The 24,855-nt window shown below is 45.8% G+C and overlaps 1 protein-coding gene across 2 annotated transcripts in view; it reads right to left on the reverse strand.

The window, feature by feature from the left end:
* Positions 1–22,718, reverse strand: part of SMOC1 (SPARC related modular calcium binding 1) — a 184,413-nt gene extending 161,695 nt beyond the window's left edge. For both annotated transcript variants that reach the window (XM_045014174.1, XM_045014172.1), the window contains exon 1: positions 22,406–22,718. In XM_045014174.1, coding sequence (XP_044870109.1) covers positions 22,406–22,513 — 108 coding nt within the window. In that variant the 5' untranslated portion in view covers positions 22,514–22,718. The remainder of the gene's footprint in view (positions 1–22,405) is intronic.
* Positions 22,719–24,855: the final 2,137 nt, after the last annotated feature.

Consider the following 24,855-nt stretch of genomic DNA (forward strand, 5'->3'; position numbering starts at 1 on the left):
AGGTTTGGAATTCCCACCCCATATGGACTAATGTTTGAGAACCCACCCAGCCCTACTACCATGGCTTAGACCACCACTCCACAACCTGAAGCCTCAAGAGCAGTGGTTCTCAAACTTTTTTACTGGTGACCCCTTTCACATAGCAAGCCTCTGAGTGCAACCCCACTTATAAATTAAAGCCACTTTTTTAATATATTAAACACCATTATAAATGCTGGAGGCAAATTGGGGTTTGGAGTGGAGGTTGACAGCTTGCAACCCTCCCATGTAATAACCTTGCTACCCCCAGAGGGTAGCCAACCCCCAGTTTGAGAACCCCTGGTCAAGAGCTTCCTGGGAGCCAAAAATCTCTTCACACCTTTCCAGATGTCAAAAGGCATAAACTTTGCACTACCCAACTGTCAAAACCTCCAGGTCCCCTCCTCAACTCATCCAGCCCCAAACATCTACAGAGCAGCTATCCACCATCAGTGCAAGACTCTGTGGCACACTGAAAATCTAGGAGCCAGTATAAAGAATTCTAGAACTACTTATTTTAGTACAAGGAACACTGTACTATATCCATAGTTCAATAAAAGCCTGAAGATACAACTGAATTCAGGCTCATGCCCCACAGACTTTACCTAAAGCTTGGAGCAGAGCACATAGGGTCTTGCCATATTGTTTTTGTAAAACAAAAAACACTGCCTACAAAAGGATCTTGCCATTTTCATCTATAAATCTCAAAAGTTCATTACACAAGAAGGGAGTAAGTTCACCTTCTTCAAAAGCAGTTAAGAGGCACAGAAACATTAAGTAATTTGCCCAGGATTACAGAGGAAGTCTGTGGCAGAGATCAGACTAGATCACTAATGTCCCTACTTCATCCCATGCTACAGTCACAGAAGCACATCAGCGTTCCCAGCTGTCATAAGTCTTGCAATATTTGGGGTGGGTTTTTTTGGTAAAGCTCCAGCTCCTGGAGTCTCCATGAGAACATCAGCTCTCATGGGGGGGGGGGGAAAGGGGGAGAAATGTCTCAAGCCCTGACTGTTGCAGAGAAGAGCTTAGAAAGATGACAAGTGCACCATGAAGGCTGAGAAACCAGAACTGCCTTAAGTCTCATGACTTCAGTTTCATGACTGAGGCCCAATTGGGGCAGGTATACTACACACTGCCATGCTGTTAACATACACGTTCGGACCAGATTCTGGCTTTGGAAATGACATCCTGTCTCCCTAAATTCAAGTGGCTGTGTTGTTGTATGCAGCATTAAGTAGATTTTGCATGTGAAGTAGACAGATGCAGTCAAGTGGTGGCTGAAACAGTCTCTCTTTAGGGCCCAATCCAGCCTCTGTTGGAATGTGAACACCCCTTCTTTCCTCATAGTTTGCAGCAATTTAGTATTTCAGAAGAGGGGGCACATTCATGTTGTCTCACAGGTGCTAGAATTAAGGGTGCTGGGGGGGGCTGCCGCACCCCCTGGCTTGGAGCCGATATCATATACAGGGTTTACAGATCAGTTCAATGGCTCTCAGCACTCCCACTATACCAATTGTTCCAGTACCCCTGGTTATCTGTATTGCTGGCTATACTGCAGATTATTTCAGAAGCAGCTGTATTTGTTTTTGGAGCCCACAGATTAGTGGTAAAAGAGGAAAATATAGGCAGGAAATAGCTCAACTCATCCTAATACCCTTCCCACTAACATTTTGAGCCTCCATTCCCAAAAGTGCTCTACATTGACAATGCCAGTTCCACCCATCCACCACTGTCTTTTCTCTATCTTGTGCTACCATCTTACACTCAACTTACCTTTAAAAAGCTTTCATCGTACTGTGGTTAAAATACAAACAAAACTGATAGTTTGATGCAAAGCAGGAAGAGAGAATTCCCTTCCCAGGTCTAAATGAATGTCCCAGTAATTAACCAAGAAGGAGGGGGAATTAAATGAATGCAAGTGAGATTAATTGCTTTGCATTTTAATCTTGTCATGTTGATTGACAAAGTCAGAGGTGCTTTGCTCTCCCTTCTTTCCAGGAGAACTGTTGACCTTTCAGACTGATAAAGAAACATCTGCTTTTTTTGCTTGTTTTTCTTTTCCAGTTTAACAGTTTATATTGCAATTACCAGGGTGGATTCCAGGCTTCAGCTAGAAAGGACACTTGCCAGTTATTTATTCAGCCCCCTGTAATAGCCTCTTCAACAGCTTGAAACATTTCTGAAGCATTGCCATTTAAAGTAAGTTTCAGGGGATGGCAAGATCTGCGCCGCAGTCTTCACAAACCAAACAGTTCTCCAGAAAAGAATCACTCTGAAAAAGGAAGATTTTTCTTTTGTTATCAGAATGCTGCTCTGCAAAAGCCGCTTCCATCAGAAAACAAACTGTTTTGCAGACAAAGGATTCAGCCTTGGCACCATTGTGAGCTAAGAGGGCAATAGCTTAATTTTATATAATTAGAGAGACCTGACCAACACTCCCACAGAACTCAAACAGCAGGAATAAAGACTTGGTCTCCCAAAGGCCAGGCCTGCATTTTAACCATTGAACAGTCTTGCCACCTCTGTTTCTTTGATGCAGCCCATCTCACGTTAATTTTCTATGGGGTTGAGGGAATGCCTTCTTCGAGCCATGCATGGAGAGTCCCCTCCTGTGAGAGGAGGTCAGCAACCTCTGTGATACTGCCTCCTGGTGTAGCACCCTTCTTTGGGCCAGGCCCCCCATGTGCATGGTCTTCTCCCTGATGCTCCTGCCATATCATTTTGGCTTTCATCCCCCACCCCCTCCCGAGGAGGCAAGCCAACTCCATTAAAAGTTGGTGGCATCCCCACGCTGTGTCACCTGTTCTGCACTCCTTGCCCACTTCCAGTCAGAGGAAATCCCCTCCCCCCACACACCCTTTTATGAGGCGGAGGGATTGTGATGCTTCCTGGCAGTATCTAGGCTAGCAAGGCACATCACTGCCACCTACCCTTGCAGAAGAAAGCCCTGTCCGTGCCTACCATGGGTCAGTTCTCTGACTCCACTGGCCGGGGTAATACAAGCACTCCCCTCAAGGACTGTGCAGGTCCCACTCTTTCTACTGAGAGCAACAAGCACTCTCTAACCCTCAAGCCCCATGGGACACTCCGGTTAGATGCTAACTCCTGCTCCACTGAACAATCACTAGTCACAGATTCACACTATTCCAAAGAAGCCATAAGCTCCAGCTTACTAGTTACACCTCAGATCACCACTCCACTTAACACACAGCACTGGATGTTGTTATAGTTATAGAAAACAAGCACAGAGTTTATTTAACAAATTATAGAGATTCCAGTGATGGAAAGTTGGAAACACATGGCTACATATCAAATACAATCATAGCATGCATTCTAGAGCCTAGACTTGCTTAACTAGATACTTTCATGTCTTCTAGAGCAATGCACCCAAAGTCCTCCCTGTGTTTTAAAGCCAGGTTTGGCTAAGGCCCCTCCGTTCATAAAACAAAACACCCATAGCTATACCCCAATAGTTCACTGTCTTTACTCAAAGAGGATCCCCTCCTGCTGTTCATTTTTCCCTGAAAGGGAAATTTACAGATTTCCTAATCTCCAATTGCATTTGGCTCAGTAGGCAAGCAGGCATCCATTGAGAAATATAAAATGCCTAATACACATAGCCAGACAGCAAGATAAGTGTAATTTGCCTCCTATTTGAAAGAAAACGGGTAACCAGAAGTTGACCTATCTTAATATATTTTCAGTATAAACATAACTCCTTAAATATTATCTGTACATAAATTTTGCAATCATTATGACCACTGGTGGGATACTGGCTCTCAGAGACCTCACATCTTACTTTTTAGTGAATTATTTAGGTATATAGCCAACACAGAGAAGGCCTATAAAAAACTCTATGCACCCTCTGCCAGTGACATCAAGAGGTCCCTAGGTCATAGGGATTTTGGTACAACAGTTGACAAAAGCCACAATACTCCAGTGAGTGTGGAATGGCAGTGGACTCCAGAAACAGAAATGGTAGTGTTGTCCGACCAGTGGATACACAAAGTTTGGGGCTAGACTCATGCTCTTTCCATTGGGGTGTGGGTAAACCCCACCATCTAGGAGCATTTAGAAGGTGAGAGACTGACAATATTCTGTAAATTTTCTGAACAAACCTTATGGAATTAAGAAAGTAATTTATACCTTATTGAATTAGTATTAAAAATGCAACTGTGTATTAGGGTTGCCAACTTTCTAATTTCTGAAAACCAGATCCCACCACTCTACCTCTTCACCCCAGGCCCTGCTCCCCTCCCCCCACTCACTCTTCTCTCCCCTCTCCCTTCCCCATCACTCGATCCTCTCCATCTCCCTCACCCAATCAGCTGGGCTCCCTCTGCTCCAGGACTGGTACAGGAGCTATAGCCTCACATGGAGATGCCTGCCTGCCTGCCTGCCTATGAGATGCAGATAGGAGGCAGCCCTGGTTGTGCAGGGGCTGGTGTGGGTTGATGACCCAGTGCCTCCCCAAGCCACGGTGAGTGGACTTTTGGTGTCTGATCAGTACATCTGACCAGACACTGCCAGGTCCCCTTTTTGACTGGAAAGTCCAGACTAAAACAGGACACTTGACACAGTAGGGTTGCATGAGTGACTGTGGAATTGTAAGTTTTTCCATGGGAAGGATAAATAGAACAGGGGGTGATTAGGCAAATTCACTCTGGTCCTAACAGTCTCCAGAGAAGTCACCTCCCTGGAGAGGTTTGCCTAAACCAGTTCAAACTGGATTCTCCAGGGACCAACAGACAAAAATGAGTTATGGCTAAATAGCCTGGTTTTAAACAGATTTAGGTCCTTCTTCTTGATCCAGTAAGTGGACAGACCCCCTGGTCCACAGCCCCCACCCCAAATCCTTAGGGTTGGATTGGAAGGACTAGGTTCTTGTTCTAAGCTGAAGTTGTGATGAATTGGTAACCACAAGGAATCCCCCTCCCCCCTTTTTTTTTGGGAGGGGGGGGAAGCTGAAGGACTGTTCCTGCCAGAATCCATGTTAGGATTGGGGTTAATTCTGGTAATCTTATTAACATACCTGTAGGTTTTTATTATGGTTTGCTCTGTAATGCTTTTTACCTTAAGAATAAACTAGGCTTGCATAGGATGTGCTGTGCGGTACCTTAACTGTAGCATTACACCTATTAATCATCTCCGAAGAGCAAGCAAGCAGGTGTCCTTGGGCAACCTATCTGTGCTGAGACCACTACACTGTGGGCATGGAACTGTTCAGCCTGGAAATATCCCGGTGACAAAGGAAGAGAAATGTGTATCTCCACTTGAGAGGCAACAGTGAGGGGAAATACAGGTGCAGTTGCCCTCAGGGGCGGCTCTAGGTATTTTGCCGCCGCAAGCACAGCAGGCAGGCTGCCTTTGGCGGCTTGCCTGCGGGAGGTCCCCGGTACCGCAGATTCGGCAGCATGCCTGCGGGAGGTCCGCCAAAGCCACGGGACCAGTGGACCCTCCGCAGGCGTACCACCGAAGGCAACCAGCCTGCCACCCTCACGGCAATCGGCAGAGCGCCCCCAGTGGCTTGCTGCCCCAGGCATGCGCTTGGCGTGCTGGTGCCTGGAGCCGCCTCTGGTTGCCCTGAACTGGACAGAAGGAAACCACAGATATGTCCTCTCTCAGATTTCCACCATAATACATAGAGCCAAATTGTGCTTAACTAAGCAGTGGGTTCCCCAGACTCAGCTCTATTTGAAAGAGGGTCATCTACATCACTAGACAGTTCCTCCTATTGTTGGCTCCTGCAGGAATTCAGAATCCGCTTGACATCTATTACACAGAAGCAGCTGATGTAATAATGTTGACTTTGGTTACTTCACTGCAGGATTAATACACAAATAAAGTCCCTGGGTTTTAATGTTCAACATTAACAAGTGAAATCCTGGTTTGCTCTCAAGCAACAAGTCAGAAGGGAATTACTCCCATGTTTAAATCTACCTTTAAGCATCAGTTATTCTAAATAGCACTTGGTGTGTCAACGACCATTAGTGGTGACAAAGTCAAGTTAAAAGGAAAGATTACTACTTTGAACGCTTTTAGCCAGACAGTAATACTCACACTCCTGAACAGGGATTTCTTAAGTCTCTCCTGAATAAAAAAAACAAGTGGAAATGAATGTGCAATTCTAACATACAAAAAAGTACATCCAGGTATTTCAGAAGGTGAATAAGAACTGACTGGAAGAGGGGATCTGAAGGTTAGTCTTCACCATCCAGCTATCAAAGATTCATTGTCTGTATTTCCTAGTTATCAGATTTGGCTTCCTCAAACCTTTCCCAAATAATCTGGGGCAAGTATAGATTTACCACAAACAGAACTAAAGTGAACATTCCATTTGGGATGTGCATGCTATCATCCACACACAAAGTGCCAGACATTTTAAGGAGTTCTCTTCTCCCCTTGTTGGGTTCTTGCTGCTGCAAGAGCCTTCTGATCTAGGACACTGATCAGTTAGAGCATAAAGGACTTGCCAGAAGCCTTCCATATACAGGTATCCCCCAAAGCCAATGCCATTGGATGGGTGACCCAGACCCAGTGTTGAGAGAATTCAGGGCACTCCTTTCCCTCTTTAAGATGAGGCCATTTCTGCTTGTATGGGGATAAGTATTGTGGAACAACTAAGAACACATTACGTTTTGCTAGAGAAATGGTCACTGTAAATAGAAAAATATGGCAAAGTACTTCAAGGTAGGCAAAGTATCTGCCCCCACCCCCCGGAAATGGAATACAACAGTATCCCCAGTTGAATAAAGAATCACTTCCTAAACCACACATTTGCCAGCTCACGTCAGACTTCCCATTTGGGAATGTCACTCACTCCACAGCAAAAGGTTGTTCTTTTTTTGTTTGTTTGTTTGTTTAAGTTTTGATCAGAACCAAATCCTGCTTTACAAGCCATGTAGCATTTGCCTATTCAAGTTTTCCCAACCCAGGGATTTTTCTCACAAAATAGGCCTGGTCTACACTAGGGTGGGGGGGGTCGAACTAAGGTACACGACTTCAGCTACGCTATTCGCGTAGCTGAAGTCGAACTGCCTTAGTTCGAACTTCTTACCTGTCCAGACGCCACGGGATCGAAGTCCGCAGCTCCCCCGTCAACTCCGCCACCGCCGTTCGCGGTGGTGGAGTTCCGGAGTCGACGGGAGCACGTTCGGAGTTCGAACTATCGCGTCTAAATTAGACGCGATAGTTCGAACTCCGAGAAGTCGAATGCTACGCGTCAACCCGGCAAGTAAGTATAGACCTACCCATAGGGGAGTATGAAAACCCCACTTGTGTTTGTTTTGATGCCAGCAGTGATGTACTAGAGGCAGCTGCTGGGAGTGCCCAGCTTCAAGCATCTGCAAATCAGAACAAAGACAAACTTTTGAAATACCTCCATTCTCTGTGAAATGGAATTATCTTTTTTCCATCTTACTCTAGTGTGCAACTCTTTGAAAAGTCAGGCCCCTTTAAGGAAACAAGTAGGGTATTCAACAATTGAAGCACACAAGATCACTAGTCACTCTCAGACTCTTGGCCTACGGGCTCAGATGACATTAATATGCCACCACCACCGGTTACATTTCTTGCACCTCTAGAAGAGAATACGCTACCACCTCAGTGTCAGTAGAAACTGGATCTAGGATGAAAAGCAGCCACCTCAAGTTTAACCTGCGTGACACTGAGGTGATTAGCAGGAGAGAGATGTCAGAAACCAAACATTACTTGTCTTCTCTCCTTGTAAACCTACACATGAGCCCTCCTGGAGCAATTCAGTCACCACAGGCATCAATACCTGCAACATGCCAGTGCTATGCTATCGCATGCTGCCTTTTTAGCAGTCATCACCACGCCATCTGGATGAGAGATAACTAGTTCAAGGTCCTCTCAGGAAAGGTAGAAATGATGCTGACAGGAAGAAAACCATTACTGTTAGTTGTGACGTTGGTCACATCCTCACCTCACCACCTAGAGGGCTACTCGGAGGGCTGATGCAAGACAATGCGAAATCTCATCATTGCCTTAAGTTATTCAGATAGCAAGAAATTCCTTCTTTCACCACTAGCTCGCTAAGACTTCACCTATTCTTCTAATCTACATACAGACTTAGCATGTAGTATCCACATGATTGCCACTTCTAGATGAGACTACTGCAAGTCAATACCTTGGGCTGAAGGAGACCACCTCATGAAAGCTCCAGTGTCTATAATATGCAGCAGTCCTCATCTTAAGCAACATACCATGTCAAGGCACATCCCACCAACGCTCTGAAGTCTCCATGGCCTCCTCATTCCTTTCTCAATCCAATTCAGGGTGTTGGTTCTAGTCTTCAGAGAAGTATAGAAAAGTAGCTTGAACCCTAAACACAAGAGCATCTCCCAAAGCAGACTTACAGGCTGCCATAGGAGCAAGATACAGGAACACACACACACACACACACACCTTCTCTAGTGGCCCCTTTCCCCCAGGCTGGGGGCGGGGAACCACTCTGTCCACTAAGCATGCCCTGTCAGCTAGTTTGGGAAACCCTAAACTGAGCTATATTTGGTGCCGCTAGTCTGGTAGGGCTCCATCCCCTTTTGGATATCACCACTGTCCTTACACCCTTTGCCACATCAGCATAATACCTGTGCTATTCATAGTACTGCCCTAATGGCACCAGCTAGGACAGAATGAAGCCATCTACAACACACAGCACTGGGAAGCAAAACTGAAGGACTGCAAGGGACAAAGCAAACTTTTGTGGCAAAAACTTGGAGGGAATTGTCCTCCTATATGAATAGTTCACAGGTAATATGAAAATGCAGGGGAGGCAGATAAAGGAGTATTGGACTGTTCTGATCTCATGCCAGCCATAAACCTTTAAACAAGTTGGTAGTGTCCTTTTAAAGAGAGGAACTTTCCGTAATCCAAAAGGGGGGAAAGTCAGGGAAAGGATGACAAAGCCTTTGAGAGAAGAGGATGTTGCATGAGTGCATAAAGTCAAGAAGGTACTACTGGCTATTATTTTATTGCAGCCACATGCCAGGCTCTCAATCAGGGTCAGAATGCTGCTGTGGTCAGCAGCGTACAAGAGGGGAGACATACAAGGTACCTGCCCTGAACAGCTTACAATCCAGTCAAATACACACCCAAATCAACCCCCTCTCAGGCACTGCAAACCTCAACATTAGGCTGAAGTTCATTGATCTTACTGAGCAATTAAGAATGTTGCATACTGTAACAGAGCAGTTGCCAAGTAGCTCACATCAACTGCTTTTGAGAGAGACAAGTCTCCACTCTGAAATGGCCCAGACGGAGTTGTGAATAAGTGCCCTAGGTTCTTCCCACCTCCATTTTGTTTCCTAGCTTAAACACATCCAATGTATTTTTACATGGAAGAGGCCAGACTCCTTCACATTGCATGCAAGGATCTGCAAGTCTCTTAATGAAAGACCTTTACACACATGCATGCGTTTCACTACCAGTTTCAATACAACCTGACTTTCTAGTAAATAGATCGGCCCTGACCAAAAGGGAAACAGAACCTTGCAACTGCAGCACAGCAGAGTTTGAACGAGGCTCTTACTAGCTGGGTTCCAAAGCACAGTTCATCTGTTAACGAGTGCCACATACTACAGACCTAGGAAGCCTGCAATAGTACATCACAGCCAAAGCAGATACAGATGCAGTTGTCACACTGCTTAGTTCTAGAGAATGCTGACTGCGGGCACAGCAATCCATGAGCATGTTGACAGGTTTCAGAGTAGCAGATGTATTAGTCTGTATCCGCAAAAAGAACAGGAGTACTTGTGGCACCTTAGAGACTAACAAATTTATTTCAGCATAAGCTTTCGTGGGCTACAGCTCACTTCTTCGGATGCATAGAATGGAACACACATGAGCACGTTGTCACCTTTACTGCCTCCACCAAGAAGCATGAGCTTCTTCTGCCTCCTTCATATTTTAAGCAGTAGCAAGTTTGGGTTTCAATCAGGCCTGACGAGGCTCACAAGTCATAGTCCTGGTGATATTCCATGTGCCCCAGAGACAAGCACTGGTGTTCAGCTAGACAGCACATGTGGCATCAGGGATAGAACCAGGACCTTTCCATCCAAAAAGTAAATAAAAACGAGCAAATAGACCAATCCAGAGAATTTCTATGGCTGAGCTAAGGAGACTTCATTGGCAGTAGTAGGGCTTTTTTGCTATGTGAGCCAGCCACTAGATGGAGACATGACCACACAATGCACTCATTAGCCTTTCCCTAATTTCCCTATCTATAGCAGAATGTTTGGATCATGTCTGTAGCTTCACATTGCCCAATATATACCTAGTTCTGAAGTGACACCATTGCCAATAGTGATGGCAGCCTCTGCCACGCCACTTGCCAAAATCCCCGGGCTGAGGGATGCAAGACAAAGGGCAGCAAGCTGTAAGTGATGTAGAATTCAATTCCATAGCCTTAGTTTTTATTGTAAATGTATAGTCCAAATAAAAACTAAGATACTAGGTTTGTGAGGGGGCAAGAGCTACCATCCCCATTCGTTTAAATGGGGAGTTTGCAGCCCTCTCGGCTATTGATTCAGACTGCCTATAAATTCAGGAAGTCACAGCATCAGTTTTACACTAGATTCACTTTAAGGTCATCTTCACAACCACACGTGCTAAAATGCTTTGTTTAAACAACAACTGGAGCAAGGGATGACTTCCATAGCACAGTGGTTTTCAACCTGTGGTTTGGCAGACCCCTGGGGTGGGGGAGGCTGCAGACTATGTAAGATTTTTTTCAAAGGGGTCTGCACCGCCATTCAAAACAAATTTTTAACAGGGGTCTGCAAATGAAAAAGGTTGAAAAAAAAAAAAAACGACTACCATAGCAAGTTCTGTAGCTACATAATACATGGAGTCATGAACTTTACCTGTGACTGCAAGTTACACAGAGTCAGGGATTGTATCCTCAGTACAGTGTCAGTACAGTTAACTGAGAGTCTTCATGTGTTTTACCTACCCACTTTTATACATTACCATCCTTCATGGAAGCAAAACGCCAAATTCATCCCTTGCAAGAGACAGCTATTTAAAAGTAGAAATTCGGCCAAAACCCCTCTGTTCCCCAAAATGACAGGGTTATAAGGGAGGTCCTGAAATGCAGACCAGTTGCTGAAAAAGCTGCAGTAGTTGGCTAATCAAACATTTGTATAATGGATTATTTTTCAAGTCACACAGAATGAGGAAAGCTAACCAAATATTGTACAATACTAGCAAATTGTTAGTCCAAGGGCCAGCAACCTTTCAGAAGTGCTGTGCCGAGTCTTTCGTTATTCACTCTAATTTAAGGTTTCGTGTGCCAGTAATACATTTTAATGTTTTTAGAAGGCCTCTTTCTATAAGTCTCTAATATATAACTAAACTATTGTTGTATGTAAATAAGATTTCTAAAATGTTTAAGAAGCTTCAATTAAATTAAAATGCAGAGCCCCCCGGACCGGTGGCAGGGACCCAGGCAGCATGAGTGCAACTGAAAATCGGCACACGTGCCATAGGTTGCCTACCCGTGTTAGTCCTTGGGTGCTATGCTAAACAGATCTCAGAAGTAAAGTCAACTCTTATCCTACCACACTTGTGCATAACCAACAATGCAAGTCAGATCAGCATGTTGAGCTTCTTAGGTGCATAAGAGGAAAAAAAAAAAACAACCACCCACCTACCAGCTGTTTAACATTAACCTTTACATAATCCAAATAGTAAAGGGGCCCCATAGCAGTCAACCTACTAAGAGTCCCCCCTTCTCTCCCCCCAACAGAAAATAGACACGTAGACCCAAAGGGCAAAAAGAAAAAGAGCTGGAACTGTTCTAGGTAGAACTAGACTCACTTAAATGAAGATCTTATGCAGTCATAATTTAAACATTTGAGACCAGATGCATAATACTATAGCAATTCTGCTGTGATAGAGGTAGTATTATGCTTGGAGGAATCTGACCTAGAGTGTTCCCTTTTGTTACCTATTTACAATTTTCCACTACTGTAGTCCCTCCAAAATAAACTCTGCGCCATTACAACTTTTTAGTCAGTCATTTTCTATCCAAAAAAGCTAAGAATATTTAATTTAATAAGACTGAAAGGAAAGCTTATAGATGAGCCCAAACCAAGCACCAAACATCAGGGCAGTTTTAATCCAGATCTGAACTATACAGTGTGGGCCCAGATCTTCTCTGTGTAAGATATTAAACAGAACTTCAGGCTCACACAGACTGCACTCTCTTATGGTGGTGCAATGGAGAGAACACAGAGGGAATCTGCTTTTTGGAACAAGTAGGACCATCTCCCTTGCAGGAGGTTACAAAATTCATGGACATTACTACAACACAGGCTTCCTCATACAGGTTTTATCATTTCAAATTCCTTCAGGTGTGGTCCATGCCCCTTATTTAGGGGGTGGGGATTGCTGTAGTCCATTTCAGTTCCTCATTATCTGAGGTTGTGATTTGGGGTCCTTACTTGTGGACACGGTAGGGAAACAGTTACCATTAGTCCACATAGTAAACCACCGCCATGGTGAGCGCAATCTCATGACTGATTTCTCTGATCCCTGTTTTACGCTGGTTTATGGCTTTGGCACCCATTGTTCTGTTCCATGACTTTACTAGTAGCACCTCCTCTAGCTGTTGTGTTCTCTCCAGGTAGGTATTCCCATCATGCACTCTCTTTCAGAATCAATGTCCAGGTAACTAGGGGTCAGGAGGACCCATGTAAACGTTCTGCTTCCCATCCTTCCTTAATGGTTGTTTTTATTTTCTCTACAGAGGAGGGAAAGATCCTCATAACCTGTCCCCAGCTCATGACCAGTTCTACAGGGATGCTGGGGGTTCAGCTGCCAAAGTCTCATCAATCATATGCTTTTCAGGGAAAGGGAGGATGACTTTTCAAGACTGGGCCACTATCTCACAGTCTCTTCTTGCTTATGGGGATTTCTGAAGCACTGCAACCCACATTTTATCCCTCTTACATAAACCAACTGCTTTCACAACCCTAGGGCACCACAATAATGCCACTACCCTCTGCTGTGACATACAGAATTGGAGGTTGTTCTAGTGCTCCCCACTCAGGTATTAGTCTCAAAGAGAAGGAAATGGATCTGCAGGAGACCATGGTAGCTTGCTGGGGGGGGGAGGAGGGGATGAAGGTTCCTGGACCACTCCTCTCCAGCCCCAAGTGAGAAAAGCAGGGCTTGGGGGCACAACCCATCTGGTCTGCTATTGGATGAACAAATGCTGCTAACAGTCTGCATTTTTTAAGAGAGACAGCCAAGTGTTCTCCTCAGGCTTCAGGTACAGACTCCTGAACCTGGTCTGTGGACTACTGGTGCTCTGAAGACCAATTGCTGGCAGGGTGAGCAAAACTGGTGCCAGAATGACATGGCTCTGGCTCTTCCATTGAGAGAGACAGGAGAAGAGGAAAGACACCAATTAACTTTTTAATGAGAACACTTTACAGGCAGCTAAAAGATATTCTTATTACTTTTCCATATGATCAATTGCTGCAGTTGCATAGGGATGTTAGACTGCACAGGAAGAGCATGGTAATGTGATCACAAAAGAGAGCAGAAGAGGTTCAAGAGAAAAGTCTCTGTTAAGACATTGGCCATGTTATGAAATATTAGATCAGGAATTCCAAGTTATTTCTAGGGAACCCTAGGTTCTAAAGGTTCCTATAGACCATCTCAGTATGTTTAATTATTACGAGTCTGAAAGATGGTCAGATTGTACATACTAAATGAGGTGTTTTCTGCATAGCAAGTCACTGGGAAACCTAGAATAGCCTCAAATAGATTCAAGCTGCTGCCATAATTTTATTAGGCCAGGAGACAAAGATAGCAGGTACGAGTATTAGTAAGCCCCTTTTGAGGGGCTCATCAAGCCATAGTGAAGCAACAGACCCATACACCAGAACTCCAGTAGGTACAGGCAGCCACCCACAGCATACTGTGACTGAGGCCTGGTCTACACTACGATTTTAGGTTGAATTGGGCAGCATTACCTCAATTTAACCCTGTACCCATCCACAGGACGAAGCCCTTTCTCCCCGCCCCCGACTTAAAGGGCTCTTAAAATTGATTTCTTTACTCCACCCCAACAAGGGGATTAGCACTGAAATCGGCCTTGCTGGGTTGAATTTGGTGTAGTGTGGATGCAATTCGACAGTATTGGCCTCTGGGAGCTATCCCAGAATGCTCCATTGTGACCACTCTGGACAGCGCTCTCAACTCAAATGCACTGGCCAGGTAGACAGGAAAAGTCCCACAAACTTCTGAATTTCATTTCCTGTTTGGCCAGTGTGGCGAGCTGATCACCACAGGTGACCATGCAGAGCTCATCAGCAGAGGTGACCACGATGGAGTCCCAGAATCGCAAAAGAGCTCCAGCATGGACTGAACGAGAGGTACGGGATCTGATCGCTGTATGGGGAGACGAATCTGTACTAGCTGAACTCCGTTCCAGTAAATGAAATGCCAAAACATTTGAAAAAAATCTCCAAGGGCATGAAGGACAGAGGCTATAACAGGGACTCGCAGCAGTGCCATGTGAAAATTAAGGAGCTCAAGCAAGCCTACCAAAAAAACCAGAGAGGCAAACGGCCGCTCCGGGTCACAGGCCCAAATATGCTGCTTCTATGATGAGCTGTATGCCATTCTAGGGGGTGCAGCCACCAGTACCCCAACCCTGTGCTTTGACTCCGTCAATGGAGTAGGATGCAACACAGAAGCGGGTTTTGGGGATGAGGAAGATGAGGAGGAGGAGGTTGAAGATAGCTCGCAGCAAGGAAGCGGAGAAACCGATTTCCCCAACAGCCAGGATCTGTTTCTCACCATGGACCTGAAGCCAGTACCCCCCAAACCCACCCAAGACGGGCTCCTGGACCCCAAAGGCAGAGAAGGGACCACTGGTGAGTGTACCTTTGTAAATATTATACATGGTTTAAAAGCAAGCGTGTTTAATGATTAATTTGCCCTGGCATTCAAGGCCAGTACAGCTACTGGAAAAGTCTGTTAACATGTCTGGGGATAGAGCAGAAATCCTCCAGGGACATCTCCATAAAGCTCTTCTGGATGTACTCCCAAAGCCTTTGCAAAAGGTTTCTGGGGAGGGCAGCCTTATTCTGCCCTCCATGGTAGGACACTTTACCATGCCAAGCCAGTAGCATGTAGTCAGGAATCACTGCAGAACAAAGCATGGCAGCATATGGTCTTGGTGTTTGCTGGCATTCAAACAACATCCGTTCTTTATGGGTTATCCTCAGAAGAGTAATATTCATGGTCACCTGGTTGAAATAGGGTGGTTTTATTAAGTGGACATTCAGAGGTTCCCGTTCCTGCTAGGCTGTTTGCCTGTGGCTGAACAGAAATGTTCCCCCCTGTTAGCCACACGGTGGTGGGAGGGGTGAAGCCATCATCCCAGAGAATTGAGGGGGAGGGGAGTTAGTTGGGCTTGTGCTGCACATTAACCTGGAAACCGCAGCCCCTCCTTTTAAACTGCCAACCCATTTTAAATGGCCAGCCCAATGGCTGGTTGGTATGGGAAATGAGAGTGCTGCTGTTTGAAACCATTCCCACATGTTATGAAGGTTAAAGAAGCCAAAAGACTGTGGCTTATCATGGCTGCCTGCAAGCCAAATTCTGTTGCCAGGCCACACATGAGTGATCTCTCACACCAAACCGGCATACCCACAATAAGAGGCAAAATGTGACCTTGTAACAAAAGCACATGTGCTATGTAATGTTAACAGCAAGCTTTACCATGAAAGAGTGTACCCATGGTTCTATAAAGTGTGTCTAACTACCATTCTCCCCTCCCCCCCCCACCAGCTGCGTATGTTTCTCCTTCCCAGAGGCCACCGAAGATTAGAAGTCAAAAAAAAAAAAAACAAAAACACAAAAAAACCCCACACATTCGGCATGAAATGTTCTGAGCTCATGCTGTCCTCCCACACTGACAAAGCACAGCAGAATGTGTGGAGGCTGTCCGGGTGCAGGAAAGCACAATATGAACACGAGGAGAGGTGGTGGGCTGAAGATGATCGGTGGCGTCAGCTTGCTGACAGAAGGCAGGAGTCAAGGATCAAACTCATATGCTCCAGTGTATGGTTGAGCTGCAGGAAAGGCAGCAGGAGCACAGATCACTGCTACAGCCCCTGTGTAACCAACCGCCCTCCTCCCCCAGTTCCATAACCTCCTCACCCAGACACCCAAGAACATGGGGGGCGGGCCCTCCAGCCACTCCACCCCAGAGAATTGCCCAAGCAACAGAAGGCTGGCCTTCAATAAGTTTTAAAGTGCAGTGTGGCCTTGTCCTTCCCTCCTCCCCCACCCCATCCTGGCTACCTTGGCAGTTATCCCCCATTTGTGTGATGAATTAATAAAGAATGCATGAATGAAGGAACAATCACTTTATTGCCTCTGCAAGCAGTGATTGAAGGGAGAGGGGAGGATGCAGGAGGGCGTGCTTACAGGGAAGTAGAATGAACCAATTAATAAAGAATACATGATTTTTAAACAATAGTGACTTTATTTCCCGGATTGGACTCTTCCAGTTGGTTTGTGTACTTCCACCTTTTCATGTTCTCTGTATGTATAAATATCTTCTGTCTGTGTGTTCCATTCTATGCATCCGAAGAAGTGAGCTGTAGCCCACGAAAGCTCATGCTGAAATAAATTTGTTAGTCTCTAAGGTGCCACAAGTACTCCTGTTCTTTTTATTTCCTTAGAAAGCAAGCTGTGATCGAAGGGGGAGTGTAGGTTGCTTACAGGGAATGAGTCAATCAAAGAGAAACAAACAGAACTTTCACACCGTAGCCTGGCCAGTCACAAAACTGGTTTTCAAAGCTTCTTTGACGCGCAGCACGCCCTCCTGTACTCTAACCGCCCTGGTGTCTGGCTGTGTGTAATCAGCAGCCAGGCAATTTGCCTCAACCTCCCACCCCTCCATAAACATCTCCCCTTTACTCTCTCAGATATTGTGGAGCGCACAGCAAGCAGTAATAACAATGGGAATATTGGTTTCGCTGAGGTCTATCCGAGTCAGTAAACTGCACCAGCACACTTTTAAATGTCCAAATGCACATTCTACCACCATTCTGCACTTGCTCAGCCTATAGTTGAACAGCTCCTGACTACTCTCCAGGCTGCCTGTCTATGGCTTCATGAGCCATGGCATTAAGGGGTAGGCTGGGTCCCCAAGGATAACGATAGGCATTTCAACATCCCCACTGGTTATTGTCTGGTCTGGAAAGAAAATCCCTTCCTGCAGCTTTTGAAACAGACCAGAGTTCCTGAAGACGCAAGCGTCATGTACCTTTCCTGGCCATCCCACATTGATGTTGGTGAAACGTCTCTTGTGATCCACCGGTGCTTGCAGCACCATTGAAAAGTACCCCTTTTGATTTATGTACTCGCTGGCTTGGTGCTCTGGTGCCAAGATAGGGATATGGGTACCGTCGATTGCCCCACCACAGTTAGGGAATCCCATTGCAGCAAAGCCATCCACTATGACCTGCACATTTCCCAGAGTCACTACCTTTGATATCAGCAGCTCTTTGATTGAGCTGGCTACTTGGATCACAGCAGCCCCCACAGTAGATTTGCCCACTCCAAACTGATGACTGACTGGCAGCTGTCTGGCATTGCAAGCTTCCACAGGGCTATCGCCACTTGCTTCTCAACTGTGAGGGTTGCTCTCGTCTTGGCATCCTGGTGCTTCAAAGCAGGGGAAAGCAAGTCAATGTTCCATGAAAGTGCCCTTATGCATGCGAAAGTTTCGCAGCCACTGGGAATCATCCCAGACCTGCAACACTGTGGTCTCACCAGTCTGTGCTTGTTTCCTGGGCCCAGAATTGGCGTTTCACGGCATGAACCTGCCCAATTAACACCATGATGTGCACATTGCTGGGGCCCATACTTTATGAGATGTCTATGTCCATATCCTCATCACTCTTGTCACCACACTGCCATCGCCTCCTCATCTGGTTTCGCTTTTGCAGGTTCTGGATCTGCATATCCTGCTGGATAATGCATGTGGTGTTTACAGTGCTCATAATTGCCGTGGTGATCTGAGCGGGCTCCATGTTCCCAGTGCTATGGCATCTGTGCTGAAAAAGGCGCAAAACGATTGTCTGCCGTTGCTCTGATGGAGGGAGGGGCAACTGATGACATGGCTTACAGGGTTGGCTTACAGGGAATTAAAATCAACAAAGGGGGTGTCTTTGCATCAAGGAGAAACACAAACAACTGTCACACAGAATGGCCCCCTCAAGGACTGAACTCAAAACCCTGGGTTTAGCAGGCCATTGATTTCACAGAGGGAAGGAGAGGGGGCAGAAAATGAATACAAATGAATACAAAACAAATCTGGTCTATTTCTTGTTTTGATCCACTCCATCTATCTTATACATCTTAGGCTGGCAGCAGACGGTGCAGTACAACTGCTAGCCATCGTCATCTCCTGGGTGCTTGCCAGAAAACAGTGCAGTACGTCTGCCAGCAGGACTGAGTCTCCAGGAGACAAAACTAAAAAGGGAATGACCTGGCTGAGTCACTCCCATGTCTGCCCAGGAGCCCCTGACCGACCTCACTGAGGTCAGCTAAAAGAGCACCCAGGAGTACAACGACGGCTACCAATCGTAATGCACCATCTGCTGCCAAAAGGTAATGAGATGCTGCTGTGTAGCAATGCAGTCCCACATCTGCCAGCAACCAGGAGATGTATGGTGACAGTGAGTTGAGCAGGCTCCATGCTTGCCATGGTATGGCATCTGCACAGGTAACCCAGGAAAAAAGGGTGTGAAACAATTGTCTGCTGTTGCTTTCCCGGAGGGGGGTGGGGCGGCTGACATGTACCCAGAACCATGCGTGACACTGTTTTTGCCCTATCAGGCATTCATTGGAATCTCAACCCAGAATTCCAATGGGCAGTGGAGACTGCAGGAACTGTGGGATAGCTACCCACAGTGCAACGCTCCGGAAGTCGACGCTAACCTCGGTACCGTGGACACAGTTCGCCAACTTAATGCACTTTAGCATTTTGGGGGGGAGGGGGGGACACGCAATCGATTGTATAAAAACGATTTCTAAAAAACTGGATTTCTATAAATTCAACCTAATTTCATAGTGTAGACATACCCTTAGTGGCAGTCAATTTGTACAAAAAAAAGACTTGTGAAAAATATTTGATCTATTGTTACAAGAAACATCAAGATTACTCTAACTGAAAAGTTACTTTGTTTTTAGTTTTACTTTGTCTATTCAACAATATTTTCTGTACTCACCTGCTCTTCTTACCCTTATATATTCACACCATTTACCAGGGCTTTCACTCAGCAATAGGAGAAAAACTTTCTAGAGTAGGAAAATGGGATTGTAAAAATCAGACTTTGTATGGAGGACTCAGGCACAGGAGTAATACTTGGTACTCTAGTCATTTGAAAATGACTAGCCTAAGTTAAACAAGGTAGGTGAGGGAATATCTTTTACTGGACCAACTTCTGTTGGTGGCAGGTACAAGCTTTTGAACTCACACAGAGCTCTTCTTCAGGTCTGGGGAAGGAAGCAGAGCATTGGCGCTGGAACAATTTTTATAGTGGGGGTGCTGAAGGCAGGGGGTGTGGCAGCACCTCCAGTTCCAGCACCTATGAAGCAGAGAGTGTCTCAGCTAAATAAAAGTTTAAACGGTTTATTAAAATAGAAGAGGCAATACAAATGCCTCCAACATGTGTCACCCCTCCAACATGTGTCACCCCTTCTACTTAACTATCTGTCCCAACTTTTATTTAGCTCAGACACTCTGCTTCCTTTCCCAGCCTTGAAGAGCTCTGTGTAAGCTTGAGCCTTCCACCAAAAGAAGTTGGTCCAATAAAAGGTATTATGTCACATACTTTGGGTCTCTCCTATCCTAGGACCAACACAACTACAACAATATTGCAAATTGAGTAAGTCAGTAGTGAAGCTTTAAGTGTTAAAGCCTACAAACACTACAAGATATAGTGCCTAGTACCCTAAAGTAACCTGACTTCATTGTGATAAGCATTGCACCCAAAACCAAGTGTCTGCAGAATCAAATCCTAACATTGCAATCCTCCCCACTTCCAAAGAGGCAGGGGTTCTGAAGGGGATATGGTTTAACAAGCCAGATGTTTCTCTTCACTCTTATCACAGATCTATTCTCAGGATCAGAGAAACAGTGAGTGGTGTAGCTTAGTGGCCATCATAAAAAACACAATGAATAATTCAAATAACTTTTTTGTAATGTAGATGGGAATCTAAAACATGGCACCTTTAGACCAGTGACAGCTTTATTGGGAGCGCCTAATCATCAGGTGAGTGTAATAGATAGGATCTGAATTTCAACATGCTAGTGGAACAAGTTGTGGGGAGGAGAGCACACCACTACACAACTCCACTCTTTTCAACAAGCCTCTTGAAGAGGGTGGAGAGGATTTACTAGTTAAATACACATAAAATCCACGATTTTATACTGAAGAGCCCATAAGCTAAACTTTTAAAGGCACAGGTCTTTCCAATAAAGAAAAAGCTATGATGTCAGATTAGCTGACTTTTCCCCACTGATTGTGGAAAATTCTTTGGAGGAAAAAAAGTTAGTTCATTGAATTCATGGGGTGAGAACACAGACTCAACAGCTGTTTGTGTTTGGGTTTTAGATTCTCTTGAAGTAACTTGTATTTCAAAAAAGATACAGTCTAGGGTGCAGTTACACTGGCTTGTAAAATACAGTATATAAAAAAGTCTACAAGGAATCTGTTTGACAGACAGGCTTGTTGTGCAATTATGCAGGCTGGCATCAGGATGTTTGTTTTATTCTTCATCTCAGCTGTTCCTAATTAAGGCTCTCAACTACTTCACTGATGAGGGGCCACATAAGTACCTAGATAATTTTTTTCTTTGAAAGAAGCATTGGGCTGTTGAAAAGAATCTAACTGCCCAGACCTTTGGGATTTTGAAAGCAAGTGCTTTACTATCAAACAATACAACTTCATTTAGAAGAACACTTACGCGTATCTCAAAACCTTGTGTTTCCTCCAACATTCCTGTCTCCAAGGATTTATGATATGCACTGGATCCAATCTGCCACATTCTAACTGCTGCTGTTACACATCTGGTCATAAAAGGCTACAAGGTGCAGCTGAACACAAGGACACACTTTTTTTTAAAATGTGGCAGCTACAGTTTTTCCACAGTATTGAGAGGGTTTTTTTAAGTGTGTGTATATTATTCAGATAGTAATCTGGTTTAGTACAACACTTCATTTTTTTTAAAGTCTCCTATTGCTATATTCAAAGCAGAGATTCCTACATAAAGATTTCTAGGTCTTACCCCAATTTACGATGGTAGTTAGATTAAGTACTAAATTAAATACATTTCAGACCAATCAGCAAAGAGTGTATGTGGACAGTGCACCCAACATACTTACACAGGTAAGTTTTTCCACTTACCCAGAATTGTGTTTTTATTGCAACATTGATGAGAACAGCTTCTGTTTTAGGGCCTTAGAATTCAGAGTCATTACCCCAATCTAGAGGCTGCAGTGGTAGGTAACATGTCAGCAGGAAGACCATACTTAGAAAAGAGCTGTTCTCCCCCAGAACAGTTTAATACTTTTGTAAGTAAAATTAACAACCCCAATAAGAGCCAACCATAGATTAAGACAAAACTAGATTCCTAGAGGGAGAAGTTTGGGCTGAAGGCATCTAGCTTTATTGCAGGGATTCATTTAATCCCTACTTGGAAGCATAATAAGAAAAGTCTTAAAGCTATATTCTGGGAACCAAGGGGTCCTATTAAACGCAAGACTGGCAATATAAAAATACAGCATATTAACTTGCTCCTCTCTTTTGCACTAACCCCTGACAAATACATGCCCCAGTGTTTTGGGTACTCAGCTTGTACCTGAGCTTGATTTTTTAGGGATCTTCTGAACAGTTATCACTGATCACACAGCAGGCGTCTCCCCGCGGCGTGTGTAGCAGCACTCCAGAGGTGGTGATGGGTCAAGCCTCAGGGATCCGTCAGAGCAGAGTGGGGAGCCCCTCTGGGGTGCGAGGCAGACAGCAGCTCACCGGGCACGTCTTAACTGGGGGGGGGGGGGAGATCCGCGGTGCATCCCAGAAACAAGGAGCGATGCAGGACCGCAGCTGAAGTTCCCAGGCACCCGAACGCACAAAAGCCCGTAGTGTACCTGACAAGTATGACAGGGTCGGTGCGGGGCAGGAGGGGATTTTCCAAGCGGGAATGAGAGGAGCACCTGGCTGTGACCTGACAATGATTCCCTTGTGCTGAGCGAGCGCGCGCGCGCGCTGGGAGAAGGGGGCGCGAGAGAGATCCCGGGGAAAAGCAAGACGCTCGCACTTACCCGGGGCCCAGTGGCCCTGTGGCTCTGAACCTGAGGAAGATGCAGGGGCAGCAGCAGCACCAGGAGCAGCTGGGGAGTCACCACGCTGCACCAGGGTCTGGAGAGCATCGTCACTTGGGGCTGGGGGCTACAGGCACGAGACAAACCCCCTTCCTTCCCTTCTCCGCTGGACGGAGTTTAACTTGCAGCTGGAGCCCTACCCCTGCCCTTAGCCCGAGGGACAATAACCGCCCTGAAAAGCCAGGGGCAGTTTCTTGCCCTAGCCGGGGCGTGCGGGGCACTTGAGCAGCCCAGCTCTGCCCCCTCCAGCGGCACCAGGTTAAACGCCTGAGCCCTAGCCATTGGGATCCCCGTTATAAAGACCCTGCCTGGGCGGGGCCAGCAGGACTGACTGAGGGAGGCACCCATAACGGCGGAGCTGCTGCTGGGCAAGAGCCAATGACAGGGAGCGAGGGGTGGGCCCCCTCCCCTTCACTTCGGCTCCCCCCGTGCGGGAGGGGACAGCGGGCTTCTCAGGTTGCCCCCTGAGGCTGCATGTTTGGGTTCCAGCGGCGGAGATCCAGAGTGAGGAGCAGCAGGAATCACGCGGGGGGGACAGGGAGGGAGATACAGGCGAGTTCAAAGCACCGTGCACTTCAATCGCTTCACCTCTGGCACTAGCAACACCTGGAATTAGCTAAACTAGCAGTGCCCTAAAGAGCTCTTTCCCTGTGTCCCCGCAGTGCTGTGCACCCCTCTCCCAGCTCCCGCAAGAAAAAGGGAGAGGCCAGACCGTTTCTTTGGTTTACAATCAGTTTCACTTTCCAGCTGTCCTGTGCTGACACAATGCTGCAAGACTTACAGGAGTGTGGTGAAGCATGGGAATGGGTTACCTAGGGAAGAGGTAGAATCTCCATCCTTCTAGGTTTTTAAGGCCCAGCTTGACAAAGCCTTTCTGGGATGATTTAGTTGGTGTTGGTCTTGCTTTGAGCAGGGGATTGGACTAGAGGACCAGGGACCTCCTGAGGTCTCTTCCAACCCTGATAGTCTATGAAGGGTGATGACGCAGCGAGGAGCTTACATTTCCATTTCACTTACTTGTGATGGCCTAGAAACCTCCATATGGGGTTTAGGAGCTAGTGGAAGTGTCAGGTGGTATAGCAATCAAAAGTGCAATTGATCCACACACACACACATTTTCCCCCTCCCCCCATATCTTCCTCAAATCCTAAATCTTTATGAAGTCCAGTCTTTGCAGGAAGAAAATTTAAAACAATAAATTCTTACAGGAGCTAACAACCAAGGGGAAACCAGCCATGCCTTCCCCAAAGCAGTTTCTTCATCTGCCTGGTTTTATAGTGTGTCCTTTCTTCTATCTGAAAATCTGATTCCACCTTCAGTCCTCAGCCCTGCTTCTTCCCCCTTACACCTAGGGGAGGTCTGAGCTGGGAGTTAAATCCCTACTGCTAGAAACCATGAGACATCTACTCCCCAGGCACCGTTTAGTAAAAGTTGGGCTTTACAAAGCTCATCTTTTCTGTCATATTAGACCTGACATCTTCTCTTACTCTCAGTGCTAGTCAGGGTCACTCATGTGTCCTCCTTCTGGGGGAACAGAAAGCAGAATCCACTCCAGCAGTTTCAGAATGGACAGTCTCTCATCACCAACCTATTCTGTTCAGTAGAGGTTGGATACATCTGTAAGCAGATAGGCAAATCTGGTTTACAAAGTTATGCTCAAAGCCAGCATATCATTTCAATTGTCAAGTATTAGTGGTGCACTGAGTGCTGTATAAATATAAAACAGGGTCCCTGCCCTCAAGGAGCTCACAATCTAAATCTAATTACAGGATCAGGTAAAGGTCAAAGTACTTCTGCTGACCTGCAAAGGCAGCCATTCATCCCAGTGCCATATCAGGGAACGAGTAGGAGCCTCCAGCTCTGCAGGGGCTGGTAGTGCTCAGGGACATCAAAGAAGCGATGTGCTTGGTGACTCTGAGGGGGGTAGTGTACCAACTGCATCACTTTCCACTACTCCCTACAGGACTATTAACTGCACAGCATGAATGCCAGATTCTGTGCACTTCACCAGCTAGCCAAAGGGAGAGGTGATTGTAGGGGGCCCAGGGTGTCAGTCAGTACAGGGGAGCTGCAGTCAGAAAAGATTAACCAATGGAAGTGTATGGCAATATCTGCACTCTTGTTGACAGCTTGCTTGGGACATCCCATGAATTAGGCTTTCCTGTGTTGGTTCCTTCCTCTAATCTTTATGAGTTTTAAAACTCAGTTTTAAATTGTCTGTCCAAGTTTGATGTACATTCATGATGCCCCACACACTGCTGGTGCTATACCAATATATAATAACCACTGTTCTTGAAATTATAATCAGAAAGCCCTTTGCACCAAGCAGGTTCTTGGGATTGGATGGAAATGCACAAGACATGAATGAACATTTCAGTAGACTGTTTTAG

Source organism: Mauremys mutica, chromosome 4, assembly GCF_020497125.1.
Source record: "Mauremys mutica isolate MM-2020 ecotype Southern chromosome 4, ASM2049712v1, whole genome shotgun sequence".
In the NCBI taxonomy this organism is placed as follows: domain Eukaryota; kingdom Metazoa; phylum Chordata; order Testudines; family Geoemydidae; genus Mauremys; species Mauremys mutica.